The 15,493-nt window shown below is 42.1% G+C and overlaps 1 protein-coding gene across 2 annotated transcripts in view; it reads right to left on the minus strand.

The window, feature by feature from the left end:
* Nucleotides 1-4,444, minus strand: part of LOC147441232 (putative alcohol acetyltransferase) — a 46,813-nt gene extending 42,369 nt beyond the window's left edge. Inside the window, exon 1 of one of the 2 annotated variants that reach the window (XM_086482907.1) lies at nt 4,034-4,440. In XM_086482907.1, coding sequence (XP_086339033.1) covers nt 4,034-4,265 — 232 coding nt within the window. In that variant the 5' untranslated portion in view covers nt 4,266-4,440. Of the gene's footprint in view, nt 1-4,033 lie in introns of both variants that reach the window. The other variant, XM_086482908.1, reaches the window with a different exon arrangement.
* Between the last annotated feature and the right edge of the window lie 11,049 nt (nt 4,445-15,493).

A 15,493-nucleotide genomic window follows, 5' to 3' on the forward strand; every position in this document is an offset into this window, starting at 1 on the left:
GTTCCGGATCCCCGTTCCGTGTTTCAAACGTGAGTATCCGAAACAAGGAATGGCATTTCATGCATGTTGCTGTTCCTCGTTCCCCGTCCCGATTTCCCGTTCTGGGTAACTATGGATGGGAGTACCCACAGAGCTCATTTGGGGGATCATGGCATTGTACAGATCAGTAGTAGGGCATGTACGCACCTCAGAGGGTCTATCTACACTGGTTCACTCCACTATTGGGGTAAAGCAGGGCTGCCCGCTCTCTCCTACCCTATTTGGTATGTATGTGGATGAGGCTTCTGACTACATTGAGAGAGATGGTGATAGAGGTGCACCGTTGGCAGGGACATGGATTCCGCTTTTTCATAGAGGAGAGCAGCAAAGACTAGATTGACCAGAGCCCATTCGGCGTTGGGTAGATTAGAGAGGATGTGTTCACAGGCTCAGTTTCAAGAGCCTCGGACGAAGCTCTGGCTCTTTGACACATTGGTGGCTTCTGCATTGCTCTATGGACTAGCTTTTTCATTGAGGAGAGCAGCAGAGACTAGATTGACTAGAGCCCATTTGGCATTGGGTAGATTGGAGAGGACATGTTCACAGGTTCAGTGTCAGGAGCCTTGGACGAAGCTCTAACTCTTTGATACATGGGTGGCTTCTGCATTGCTCTATGGAGCTGAGATATGGGGGCCTTTATTGGATCATCGCGGGAGGACAGGTCGCACTCATGGGTGGGGGTACATGGATTGCCCCCCTTCCAGTACTCATTGGATGCACCCTCTCTGACTCTTACACAGTCCGAGACCACCGGGCTCATCCGCCAGGACCTGATTCAGCTAGACACCAAGAGGACATGGATACAGCCAGCACAGGAGCTGGGCACGAAGATGGCTTTCTACAGAGAGCATATTCTCCAACTTACGAAGGACGGTTTTGTGACGAGGCCCAGATACATGGACACCCACTTGTCTCATGGGATACGGTGTGCTATTGGCCAGATACGCACATCTTCACACCAGCCGCGGATCGAGACTCGGAGATACAGCGAAGTGCCAACAGAGGCCAAGACATGCCCCCTGTGTGACATGGAGCCTGAGACAAAGTTGCACTACACATGCCACTGCTCCGTCTATTACGAGATACGAGGGCTTTGGACCACTCTCCATAGTCACAAGGTACGAGGATCAAAGATGCCTGGGTTTGTTTCTACTCGAGCTGCGCAGACACAAAGAGAGCCTGATGAGAGGAGAGGCCAGCCAGTCCCAGAGACACATCACAGACTTCTCTAGAGCAGACACTGGACACCCGGAGGAGCTACTACCACAGCAGAGCTTGTCGCCTCACACCAAAGGCACATTGATCGAACGAGCGCCTGAGTTGGGGAGATCCAGCGCCCGAGACGCCCACGATTGCGGAGGACTACACAGCATCGACGGAGGTTACATCAGAGGATTCGGATCACCTTGGCCCGACATGCATGACGCCCGATCAAACTGCTGACCATGGAGGAGATTGATGAGATCCGCTAGCGTTCGATGCTGGATCTCTTGTGACTTGTGATTTAGCTATCCCAGCTAGCTGCTTAGTTCACACCTACCAGTTTAGAATTCCATAGTATTTTCTTTTGTCATTTTGTTTGTATTAGATCCACCCCATTGTAACGCTCTGGTCTCATAGGTCATTTTGGCCTTTTGAAGACGTTAATATAACATTTCATCTCTCTCTCTCTCTCTCTCTCTCTCTCTCTCTCTCTCTCTCTCTCTCTCTCTCTCTCTCTCTCTCTCTCTCTCTCTCTCATATTCTCCCAATTGCTCTACGCTTCCGCATCGTCGACTTTGACACAATGAACCTTGAGAAGACCAAGGTCATGATCTTTCATACTTCGAGACAGGGTAGAAATGATGCTACATTCACTTTAGCAAGAGGTTAGGCGGAGGTGTTCATCTCATATGTGTCTCTTGGGATCACCTTTTCGAAGCCTCCACACGCTTCACCATGGGATCAACCACTACAACTAGATTGACAATGAAGATCAACGTGTAAATCTTGGTGTAGTCTTAAATGAATTTCCTAAAACATCCGATGGAACCTAGAAAAGATTTCACTTGCCATATGGTTCCCAAAATGCGCCATTGTAGGACCACTAGTACCTTTTGGGATCAATGCGGATGCCAACAACTAAGATGACATAGCCGAGTGTCAGATGCAACGAAAGGGTTAAGGATTTTGACTCAAATCTAGTACTTCACACAAACACAAGGTTACTCTACTTCACTTCACTTGCGAGAACTAAACACAATGAGAGAGAAATGAAATGATATATTAACGTCTTCAAAAGACCAATCCGTTACAAACTGGTGAATCTAATACCATGTCAAAGTACAAAAAAAATAGAGACTAAAATGAATCTAGAGGTGCTACTTGTTGGAACTATGTGGGGTATGTGTGACCACTGATCCAATGGGTGCTCAATACAAGAAGGTGATATTATGGGTGATGAATCCATCCTAATTTGTACTATAAATGTCGAGATACTATGACTTGAATCATCTATTGCAATATCTGTCGATGCTATGAAGCTCCTCTCCTCAGTCCTGACGTCTTGATCTCCCTAGCTCCAATGCTCGGTCAACAAGAGTACCGCGGGCTTTGTAGTGGTGGCTGCTCCTCTATCTATTTAGTGTCTGCTGTGAAGAAATCAATAATTTGTCTCTGGGGTCGGATCTCCTCAGTAAACACTCTCTCTCTCTCTCTCTCTCTCTCTCTCTCTCTCTCTCTCTCTCTCTCTCTCTCTCTCTCTCTGTGTGTGCGTGTAACTCAAGTAGATACAGTCCAGGACATCTCTGGCAAACGACAATTGAAAGTTTCCATTACCAAAGGTTTCCTGGTGTATCCAAGCTTTGGCATTGTCATTCCCACTAGCTTAAAAACCCCATTTGGAGCATTTTGGAGAATTTTCTCTCTCTAGCCTAAAATAGAAAATTAAATAATTTCTCTAACTTGTATGTTAATGACACGGGAGCATTTGTAGGTGATCAACATTAATTTTTTGTCGTAAGATTCATTTACACATACCAAACACTAATTTTGATGAGACAAGCCAACACAGTGCACATATCCTGCAGCTTCTCTGGTCCGTGCCCGCTTTCTTCTAGCTTCTAACTTCAAGGCTACAATGTAATGTGCTGATTATAAGCATATAATTGAGTCTCTTAATGACTGACGAACCTCCCACCAGTTGCCAATGTATAGGCACTGCTATTGCCACATGCTTAGATTACTTACATAGCTGCCCGCCTCTTGGCAATCCCACTCTACTTGTCACTGTTTCAATATTTCCTTGTTAGGGGTCTATCTTGGTCTATATCACTAAGTTCGCTCCACCTCCATTTTGCTATGGCTTTGAGAAAAGGTGATGTGCATGCAGCAAGGTGTTATAGTCTCCCTTGCGGGTCGTTAATGTCCATGAACAGAGAGCCTCAATGAGCAAACTATAGGAAAAAAGGCATACAAAGCAACTGAACATTGCTGAGAGCAACGTCATTAATGTCCATGAAAAGAGAGCCTTAATGAGTAGACTATAGGGAAAAAGGTATACAGTTCAACTGTATTTTTCTGAGAGCAACATTCTTTCACAAAGGCCCACAACTTTCAACCCAAAACTCATAAGCATATCATCAAGACTCCTTGAAGACCAAGCATGGTGGCAGGGAACAGGGGGAGAAATACAAGAAGGCCATACTGTTCTGCTCACGAAAAGGACAGTCGGGAATGTCCTAATAGGAACAAGTACTAAGATTGTTTTTTGGAAGAAAAAGGACACAATTGTGACTGAATCTCTTCATCCAGCACCCTTCACTTTGCCTTGGAGGCAAAAGCACAACACAAGTGCAGGTTTTGATGGTTGAATATCTACAGACAGACTACAATTTTCACCCATTTCCCTGATGTTTTTAACTCACATACATGTGTGCGGGTGGGTAGGTGGGTGGGTGTGCACCCGTGCGCGCGCACATGCAGTGCAGTGCAGCCGTATGTTATGAGGCAGTACCTCTAGATAACGGAGGACATCTCTGAGTAACAGTGGAAAGGAGATCTTTGGCAAGAGTCCTCAAGTTCTTTCCGGCACCCATGAGGCCATGGATGACAATGCCTGTCTTCCTCTGCTCACCTCCATCCGTCCCTCCCGTTCTCACAAACTCATGGGCAATGGTGGCTACCCCTCGTCTATCAAGAGCCCATCTCTTATTATGCCTTCTTCGGATAGTCGTAGCAAAAGCCATTTTTCTGAAGTCTGAAGGCTATCCAGCTCTATACTCAGAGGCCTCTCCGACAAAGACCATAGCATCTACCCTTCACTCTTGGATACGAAGCCCATCCTCGAGAATCTGTAGTCCCTGCTCTGAACTCAAGAGCCTACACGCTCTGATCACACAAAGTGCTTTTCTTTTTTTCTTTTTTGTAAAACTCACAATTGTGAATATACACCAACCTCAAGCTCGGACTGAGCCTTGAGGGTCAAAGGACTACAAGTTTTCTGCTTGACATAGAGACCAAAACTACTCCTAGGCTTTACTTATTACAAGATGTCGTGTATTGTTCTAGACCAGTCCTCTGAGGCTTGTTTGCCTCCGATCATGTGGATCGTCACTCTGCTCTATTGTATTATTTCACCAAAGCTTGCCACAGCCAGATCCCCCTCAAACACACAGCGGTTCCTTGCTTGCCAAATATGGTGAAAGAAGTAGTACCTGCTTATTTGAGTGCAGACAAGAAGAGCAGGATTTCCCAACCTGTTACTACCAAAGAACATATCATTCTTGAAGAACTTAATTTTCCATGTCCTCTGAGGCTTGTTTGCCTCCGATCATGTGGATCATCACTCTGCTCTATTGTTTTATTTCACCAAAGCTTGCCACAGCCAGATCCCCCTCAAACACACGGCGGTTGCTTGCTTGCCAAATATGGTGAAAGAAGTAGTACCTCATTATTTGAGTGCAGACAAGAAGAGCAAGACTTCCCAACTTGTTACTACTAAAGAACAGATCATTCTTGAAGAACTTAATTTTCCATGTCCTTTGAATCCACTTGCATATTTTTCAAGCCATGCCACTGATTGCCTGGCATCCTACGAAAAGGTGGGCTAGGTCTTCACTAGCTATTCTGCACCCCGAGCAACGATCGGACCCGATTCCTCTTTCTTGTATCTTCACGTTCGTCTTAGCAGAGCACCCCACATCAATTTCCACAAAAATATCGAGGCCACCTTGGCTTCCAGATGTTCTCCATGACTCCCTCCCACCGTTTTTCCGTCCAGTGCCTCTTCCATAATTTGTTTAGGGGGCTACACCAATTAGCCTCGTGCATTGATGCGTGGTAAATGCCTTTAGAATGTGGTTTCCAAAAGAGGTTACTCCCCGGCCATCTCCAAGTGTCCCATTCAAAGTTGGATTCACAAATTGGCATCACCACCTTATCAAGCTCTTTCATCACCATGTAGACTAGTAAGATCTCAAAGTGCTTTTCTAAAGCAAAGACTCTCGCCTCCCAGCACAAACGGCTAGTCAAAAATGATCACACCGTTTACTTAGAGCCGGATCTCACAAGAGATTTGTAGTATCAATACCTTTAAAGGTTAGTGATCCAAATTGACCATGTAGGGTGGCAATAGACTCTACACATCAAGGGGAATGCTACTACACACAAGTCACACTAGTTTCTAAAAGCTGGAATGTGAGTGGCTGCAGGATTTTATAAAGAAGTTTATTGCCTTGTTTAGATAAGCTCACAATTATTCCTAAAGTTTCTCCTTGCTTTGAAGAGTCATATTGAATTTCCATTGGTTAGTCCCTCAAAGGCCCACAAGAAAAACTTTGTTTGTAGCTCTACTACAATTTAGGAGCTTGTCTCCTTAAAACTACTAAATTCCATTTCAAGTTCTGGGAACATTATTTCATTGAACTTATTTAACCCCACTAATACCACCAGTACATAGTGGGACTCGGCGGCCCTTATGTGCAAGTAGAATACACCAATGTTTTAATGAGTCTATACAAACTTACAGAACCTATTGGTGCCTAAACTCACCCAATGGCCAAAAATGGACTTGGTTTTGGCCTTAAAGCATAGCTATGAAGAACAAAATATTTACTCAATAGGACAAGAGCACAAAGTAAGAGAGATTCTATCAAAATTTTATTTGTTTGTACCCCTTTGTATGACTACAAAGTTCTTTTCTCTAAGTCCCCTTAGTATGTATCCATATGTAAGTCAACATATTTTAAAATAATTTGTATAATTATGACATGATAGCCTATGTAAGTTAAGGGTGACCGCCTCGAGCAAGAGAACCACACCTTGTGCCCTTAAAGCATAGCAATGACTTCTAGAAATTTGGTTCAATTCTAAGCTCAAAAGGTATGCAAGCTCTCTGGAAGCTTAGTTAACGCTTCCTTTTGCCTAAGTCTCTAAAAGATCTTTTTGAACTACAATGCCCAATAACTTGGGTAGTAGAATGGAGAACTATCATGTACCAAATCAATTTTATGGTATTTCCCGTCATTCACAAAACTTATTCATCAACAGAATAATTTGCAAACTTAGTTCAATTATCATTAACACCAAGATTAAACTCCCTTTGTCAAACACATCCTTATCTTGTGCAAAAAAGCAAGTAAGCAAAAATGCGCCTTATTTATTCTTAGAGATGTGACTTTCAATATAAGACTTTCCCTCTCACTGATAGTTGAGGTTCTTTTGTACAAAACTCAAGAGTCACATTGAATCTACTTATTGTGAGGCTTTCCCAAGATGACGACACATCCTTCTATGAGAGGCAACAAAAAGGATATCTAATGCTTCTTATATTCCCACTGTAGATATTATATTCCACTTAGATTAGAGTGTAAATATTCATCTTTGATTGTTAACTCCATCATCCTTTGCAAAGTATCTCTCGGACTCATCTTCATGCTTCTATGAAGTTGGGGTAAGAGTCCCACTTTTAACTTCTTCATCTTCTTTGTATCACAAAGGTTCATGGATGGAGTCACCTTAGCAAGATTGGGCCATTACCTGTCCACAAAAGTCATGCCTTTCTTGCGCTCCTATTGGGAAAACCAATCGCTTTCTTCTCTTATGCCTTCCTCAAAGTGTAGAGGAAAAAATCGCTATGAACACTCGACCTTCAATTTGGAGTTCACTTGACGTGCATTCTCGCATGTCTCATCTTGGATCTTCTAAGAAATTGCCATTGGTAAAGGCAACTTCATATTACTATATAAAACATAGACACCTTGTGATACCTTTACTTTCATTGGAGGTTTCAAACTTGACTTGCTTGTCTTGAGGTCTAAAGGCTTCTTTCCATCCTTCCAAGAATGGCACGGTCTCTTCTAGACTTTGCAATCCTAGGTATTTTGAAAGAGGGAAACTTGAGATGATAGAGAGAGTGCTTTATGGCTTGTCCAAATGTAAAGAGGAGAATCTCACTTAGTTGTGGGTCCTGGATTAACTCGAGTATTCTGCTCCTTTGATTCTTTAGGGCTTTGAGTATCTTGCTCTTGTTGCCTTCTTAAAGAATTTAGTGCCTCCTTGACTCCTTACAAAAGGGAAACACTTATCCAACCCTACGAGCTTCTTCGCATGTCTTGAAGCTCCTCATGATTTCTTCTCTCTTGACTTGTAATGGCTTCTTCTCATATCTTCCCAGAGTTGTCCTCCTTTATGGAGAAAGGAAAGAGGCCTTGCTCTGATACTACTATCACAAATGGGAGTGCATAACAATATCAACCTACTAAGTTAAATAGACTATATCACTTTATAAATAAAGCCAAACTAGAATAAAGAGAGAAACGGGATTGACAGGTGGTCACAAGCGCTAATGGGCCCGCTAGATATTCGGCATGGCAAGTGGAAGGAGTGCTAGGGACCAAAAGATAGGCCAATCCCCCATTTAAAGAGTATTTATAATTATTCGAGGGAGAAATCCTATACAAGCACATGAACCAAGCGGTGGGGAATGACTTCTACACTATAATAGAAAATATTATTGTTCTGAAGCCTTTGCTTCGTAATACTCAAGAACCTTCCTTGCTTGCTTTTTAATCCTTGAGAGATAGATGTGTTGTAAGTTTTGAAAGCTAATCTAGCTCAAGGCATGGAACCTATATATCATCCCTCTCAATATTTATATTCATATCAAAAATCAAAGGTTGGGAGAGCAAATATTTGATACTTTGTTGATCCATTTTGATGACGAAATCAAGAGTTAGGATATGGAGCGAGATTTATTTTTTTTGGGCCGCAGGTGTATCACTATTGCAGCTCTCCTTGGCCACCAAAGCCACCCACTCTTTTCGTCCTCCACCTACCCCTCTCATCCTCCTTGTCCTCTTCCCGCTACTTGCCTTTCTTGCTCACTCTCTACCTTTGTCTCCACATCTCTTACTCACTGACTTCTTCCTTCCCTTGCACCCACTCCTCTCTCTCTCTCTCTCTCTCTCTCTCTCTCTCTCTCTCTCTCTCTCTCTCTCTCTCTCTCTCTCTCTCTCTCTCTCTCTCTCTCCATCATCGCACACCCCCTTGATCTCTCTCATTCCTCAATCTCACCTCCTTCTCATCTGCCCCTTACATACCTCTCCCGCTCTCTCCCTCCCCTTGCCTCCACGTCTCTTTCTCAGTTATTTCAATCCTTTCTCTCCCCCTTCCTTCCTCCCTTGTGCATCTCTCTCTCTCTCTCTCTCTCTCTCTCTCTCTCTCTCTCTCTCTCTCTCTCTCTCTCTCTCTCTCTCTCTCTCTCTCTCTAAATCTAATATCTAACTAACCCAAATGATTTTGTCATATTAAACTGATCATTTAATGTGAGAGAATAAACGGGAACAAGAGTTAGAATATAGACAGGTGCTTGTGGATCTATCTCAACACGGAGCCAAAGTCAATGGGACCAAATGAGAGATGGTTTGTCAAAGAGCTATAAATGGAGCTTAAAGACCTTAGGGTTAGCTTCATTAAAGACCTCTAAAGGTTAGTGTTAAAAGACCTTAGACCTAGAGCCTTAGGTTAAGCTAGGCCCATGCATTTGGTGTTTAATAATTAAAATGCTAGGCATGCTTGATGACTAAGGTCCTTGGCCAAGCTGGCCCTGTGCTTAAGGTGTTCCAAAGTCAACAAGCAACCCTACAAAGGGGGGGGTGAGCCTACAAGCTAGGGGCATGAGAGAGAGTGAACCCATGCTCATGTTAAGCCTATACTTGTTGACTAAGGTGCTTGAGAAGCTTCCCATGCTTGGAGGGTAAGGTACTTGAGAGGCTTGAGTCAAAGAGATGCCCTACAAAGGAGGGAGCGAGTCCCAAAGCTAGGGAAAAGTTTGACCAACCTCTCACTCACCCAAAGGGCACCCCCTCCTCAAAGGGCACAAGGACACATGTCAAGTTCTCCCTATGCTTAGCCACATGGTGTGCTTAAATCCTATTGTGGCTAGGCTAAAGAGGGGTCCAATGAGCATTTAGTATGCATGTGATTGGCTAACGATTGTCGAGGTCCAATCAAATGCAGGCATTAGCTACAATGAGGGGTCGACCAAATCAAGCTGGGGGTGTGCTCTCTCCACCTTCGAAGGTGTTTGAGGTCTTGGAACGGAGGTCGGGGATAAGTTAATGCTTTCATTTAGCTAAGTTACGGGCATAATTATGGTGTATGAAGCTCTCTATCTTCATTGCACCATCAAGGTCTCAAGGAACACAAAGCTTGTATTGTATCAAGTCTCTCTTTATGGGAGAAATTATAATACAAAAGCCTTTTAGAGGGGGGACCGGCTCTACATAAATCTAGTCCTCAACTGTTGTCAAGTTCTCTAATTCTCTCTCTTGCAAAAGTATTGTCCATGCCAAGTTAATTAAGTATAATGGTTATGTTGTTGCCACTAATTAAGTTCACCCTCTATGCTCTCTCTCTCTCTCTCTCTCTCTCTCTCTCTCTCTCTCTCTCTCTCTCTCTCTCTCTCTCCACGATTTCAATCAATCCACAACTGCTACACAATGGTCCGCAACGGTTTGCAATTGTTCCGAGTATTGGAATATTGATTTGCAAGGGTCTAAAACCAGCCCACAATGGTCCAAAGTGTTATAAATTGATATGCAAACGATCAACCACAATCCACAACACTCCACAATGGTCTGGATTGTTAGAAATTGATTCACAATCGGTATGCAATGCTCCGGATTGTTAAAAATCGTTTCGCAACTAGTCTTCAATGGCTCTAAAGATCCACAAATGTCCAAAATTGATTCACAATGGTCTGGAATGTTAAAAAATTGTCTTGAATGTTAGAAATTGGTCTGTTGTGATCCACAAGGTTCCCAACCACTTTACAACATTTTAGATTGTTAAATATTGATCCACAATTGACTGGGACCAAGCCACAATGGTCAGGAATGTTAGAAAATGATCCACAATCATCTACAATAGGTTTGCAAATAATCCAAATTGTTAAAAATCTATCGACAAGGATTCGCAAACGATCTACCACAATACACAACTGATATGCATTCATCTAAATTATAAAAAATGAGTCCGTAATAGGTTTATAATGCTTCAGTTTGTTAAAATCGATCCGCAACCGGATCACAATGGTTTAAATTGTTAAAAATCAGTCCACCCTTGATCTGTAATGCTCTGGAATGTTAAAAATGGGTCGGCAAGGGTTTATAATCAACCTGCAATAGTTTACAACCACTCTACATCATTATGGATTGTTAAAAATCAATCTACAATGGTCCTCGATGACTGGGTCATAACAATTATAGAATGTTAGAACTCAATTTGCAAATGGTCCGCAATGGTCCGGCTATTTACAAACCAATCTGCAAAGGTTCGCAAAGATTCACAATTGGTTTGCAACGGTCTAAAATGTTTGAAATGAGCCCACCATGTTTCATAGTTAGAAATCGATTCGTAGTCAGTCCACAAACGGTCTACAAAGGTCCCAAGTTCAAACTGCTCCACAATGTTCTAGATTACAAAAAATCGATCTGCAAGGGTCTGCAACCGAGTGACAATGGTCAGGAAGGTTAGAAATTGATCCACAAATAGTCTAGAATGGTCCATGTTACAACCGTGTAAACTCACACTACTTCAAGTGTGCATGACAAGGACGACGACCCCAGATCACCACCCATCCGTAGAGGAGAATAATGAGGAAACATTTCCCACTCTCGGGCTTTATAGTGTGTAGCATGTCCTCCACACTTGCTCGACTGCCTCTACACTCCAACATGGGCGTCCTCACCCGCTGAATCTCAGATGGCACTTTGTCATGGCGCTTTGACCACATGCCTGGCCATTTGGTTGGTCGTTCATCACGGCATTATAGCCTACATGACATTATCCCCCCACCCCCCACCCCCCCCCCCCCCCCCCATAAAGAGTTTTCATCCTCAATAATAATATAGAGAAATATCTTGGGAATCGCACTACGATGTTTTCAAATTGTTGTTTTTTCATAGAAGCCAATCCACTTAACTAGTACCTCCTCGTATATTTTATGCAAGTTTGTCTATTTCATTACCTTAGAATCCTTTTTGGTTCATGCGATATCTTTGGTGGCTCTATCAAAACCAAAATCTATGGAGAAACTACGTTTTCCAACTCGTGAACTAATTTCTTTAATTTATTAACATGGAAGTCTCTTAAGGACTTCAAAGGGACCACAATATCTAGGAAAAAGTTTGTAAAACTTTCCCATTTTCTGACTTCACAAAAACAATACAAAGTCACCTTCTACAAAGTAGCTTTTTTCGTTCTTTATCAGCATACGTCTTAGCACGATCCTATGCACGATGAATGCTCTCCTTAGCTACTTTCAGCCTATCATTCATATCTTCAAGGAAATCCTTGATAGAATGAATTTTCTACTTTTTTATAACTATAGTCAAAGGAAATCTTAGCTGGAAACCATACATCAACATGTATGGTGTAAATCCAATTGTTGAAGGATACATGATATCCAAGAAATTGCCGCTCCAGTGAATAAGAAAACGTAGCCATATGTGGATCGCCTAGTGTCCATACAACCTGCATAATCCGAATAAGTGTATCCAACTATGAATGCATCACTGTTCGCAAAGTATAAGCACTTGTTAGCTGAGCCCTTGATGTATCTCAAGATGTGCTTCACTACTTCCCAATGCTTTTTGCATGGATTTACCATAAACCTGTCGACCACTCCCACTGCATATGCAATGTCTGGCCGTGTGCTAACCATGGCGAACATAAGACTGCCAACTACTGAAGAATACAACATCTTGGACGATACTATTGTCTTTGTGTATCTGTGAGATTGTTGAATCATGAGAATATATTTTTGTCAATGATATTGAATATTTGTCTATTTGTCCATTGCAGCTCTAAGATAAAATGGCCAATGAAGAACAAGTTTGTGGTACCCAATCAGTACCTGATGATCAACAACAAGCGGTTGTTAATGCATTTTAGCGCATGAAATCTCTAGCGCACGGTATGTCGGCATAGCAAGCGACACGAGTGCTCGACGACTATCCAAATGGGAAAATCGGTATGCTTCGGCAAGATAAGGTCTAAAAACCCCTAGCTCATATAGTCATCAAATTGACCATTTCCAAGCACATTTGTGTCATTTTCCTTGGAGAGAGGGAGAGAGAGAGAGAGAGAGAGAGAGAATCATACAATTTATAAGACATAAAGATTCTCATTGAAAAACAATGGACTAGATTGGAAAATCTTATGATGATCCAAAAGATGCTAATCCAATCGACATTGCTCTAATAGGTGAAGATCCAAAGTTGACTTATTTTCTTTTATACTTATCAAAACCCTAAAGTAATACAAAAATGTAGCTACATTGTTTTACAAAGAACTTGAAGAGGGTTGAGCATAAGGTATGTTAGTACACAATTCTGGTACAAGATGATGCAAAACCATCGAGAAAAAGGCCTTATACTTATAACAAGACCTTTGTTGAGAAAATGAAAGAGAAATCAAGAAACTCAATGGGTACTTACTCTTTGTAGTTAGATTAATACTTACTTATACAAAAATGAAACATGTTCTCTAGGATTTACTTAACTCTTTCGGTTTGACCATCAGATTGCGGATGATTTGTTGTACTCATGCTCAGAGTAGTATCCAACTTTTTGAAGATTGAACTTCCTATCTCTATTTGATGCTATATTTGCAGGCAAGCCATGTGGCTTGTAGAGATGTTCAATAAAGAATTTTGCCAGGACTGGCATTTTAGCCATTTTCTTCGTGCCAATAAACTTTGCCATTTTGGTTAACATGTCCACTATCCTCCACACTAAGTCATTACCATGGCTAGTTTTGGGTTAATCGGTAATGAAATTCATGGAAATGCTTTCCCATTTCCTTTAAGGAATCTTTAAAGGGTGGAGTAGTCTCCAAACCTTGAAACGTTCATGTTTATTGACCTGATTATGCATTGCAGCACATAAGTTTGGACGTCCCTTAAATAAATTAGACCAATAAAATTGTATTTTAACTAGTGCATAGGTCTTCTGAAGCTCGAGATAACCCGCACTTGCACTATCGTGACTTTCTTCAAGAATACACGCTCAAAATTTTCCACCAATAGCTGGTACGCACACTCTACCCTTTTAGAGTGAGTACCTGTCGTCGTCAATGGAGTAATTAACATACTTCTCCCCCCAACAAAGTTTATTACCCCCCTTTGAAGTTCTAGTTGTTAAAGGTGATGAAGGGCCTAAATTAGAGTTCTCCGACCCCAAACTATACCCAAAAGTCTTGGTTAGTCTCTTTGAACTAACTCTCACTTCCCAACCCGTCGCACCTATGGTCAGTCTCTTCGGACTAGCACTACGTGTTGACAAGGTGCCCACGAGGGAGGTGGTTGCATCTATGAGATGGTGCAATCACGTATAGCACGTCAAACCTCTATTAAAGATGGATCATGCTCACATAAGCCATGAATGATTCCAAGAACTTGTTCTTGAAGACTGTTAAGGTTAAGTCATTAAATTGTAGCATGCAACTAAGTGCATCCACCACTATGTTATATTTATCTTTTGGGTAAAGTATCTGAAGGTCAAACTCCTCTATGATCTCCACTCACCGAGATTTTATTCCCTTCAATTTAGTCGGACTTAAAAGCTATTTTAAACTTTCATGGTCCATTCAGATCTCAAAAGTGGCACCATATAAATAGTGTCTCCACTTTTTAAGTGCATGTACTATCACTAGTAACTCTCGCTCATAGGCCGAGTAGTTACCGTGCATGATCTAACTTTTTACTCTCAAATGCAATCGGGCATCCCCTTTGCATAAGTACAGTCACTTGCGTCTGTCTCCAAGACAAACGGCTCATTTGAATAAACTATAGTCAATATACGTGCAGCTGTTGTAGCCACCTTAAGATTTTCAAAGCTCTCCTACTAGACTTCCCCCCAACTTATACTTTTACTTTTTGACCTCACCTGTTTTGTCGATGAGACTACAATCTTCACGTGCTCCTTCACATATTGCTGGTAGAACTCTAGCATACCAAGAAAAATCTGTAGTTCCTTGAGATTTCTTGGCACTAGCCACCTAAGAATAGCTTCCACTTTCTCAAGTTTCATCCGTGTTCCCTCTGTGGATACATTTTGACAGTGATAATTAATCTTTCCTAAGTATGAATATAAAATGCTATCCATAAGTGTCATAAATGTTGTTGGTGCATTGGTTAGCCCAAACGGCATAACCGAGAACCCAAAATGCCCTAAACAGATCCTAAATGTTGACTTGCTTGACATCTTCTAGTTTAATTCTAACTTGATGATAATGAGATCTCACGTCTATCTTTGAAATATACTTTGACCCAAAGAGTTAATCAAAAAACTTATCCACATGTGGCCTCGGGTATTTGTTCTTAATTGTTATCTGATTAAGAGCTTTATCCGCATAGGTTCTCCCTTCTTCTTTACCAAAAGAATAGGTGATGCCCACGGAGTAGAAATAAGCCTAATAAAGCGTATTCTTTACCAAAAGAATAGGTGATGCCCACGAACTAAAAATAAGCCTAATAAAGCCTTTCTTCAAGTATTCCATTAACTATGTTTCTACTTCTTATGCTTTGGAGTGGCTTAATCTATGACGAGGTTTAATTATAGATCTTGAACCTGGCATAACATCGATGCAAGCCATGATCGGCAAATGCGCTGAAGAACAGGAGAGAACTTGGTGTCTATGGGCAGCCATTTTGATCGGGGTTAAGGCCATAGCTAATGAGAGAAAACTCGCAAAACCTAGAAATCTAGAGGGTGTGGGAACAAACTATGTGGAGATGTTGTCAATTGCAATGGGTGGCACAATGATGGCGTGACAGCATGGCTGAAGGAGGCTGTCGTATTTGACAACGGTGGTGAAAGCAATAGCGGCGGTAGCTACAGTTGGTGACAAATGGTGACGTTGCAGTTCGCGATCTCGGCAGCTGACGGAGGGCGGTGACGGTGGTGCTAGG

The sequence above is a fragment of the Adiantum capillus-veneris genome, chromosome 15, assembly GCF_014529385.1.
Source record: "Adiantum capillus-veneris isolate H3 chromosome 15, ASM1452938v2, whole genome shotgun sequence".
In the NCBI taxonomy this organism is placed as follows: Eukaryota; Viridiplantae; Streptophyta; class Polypodiopsida; order Polypodiales; family Pteridaceae; genus Adiantum; species Adiantum capillus-veneris.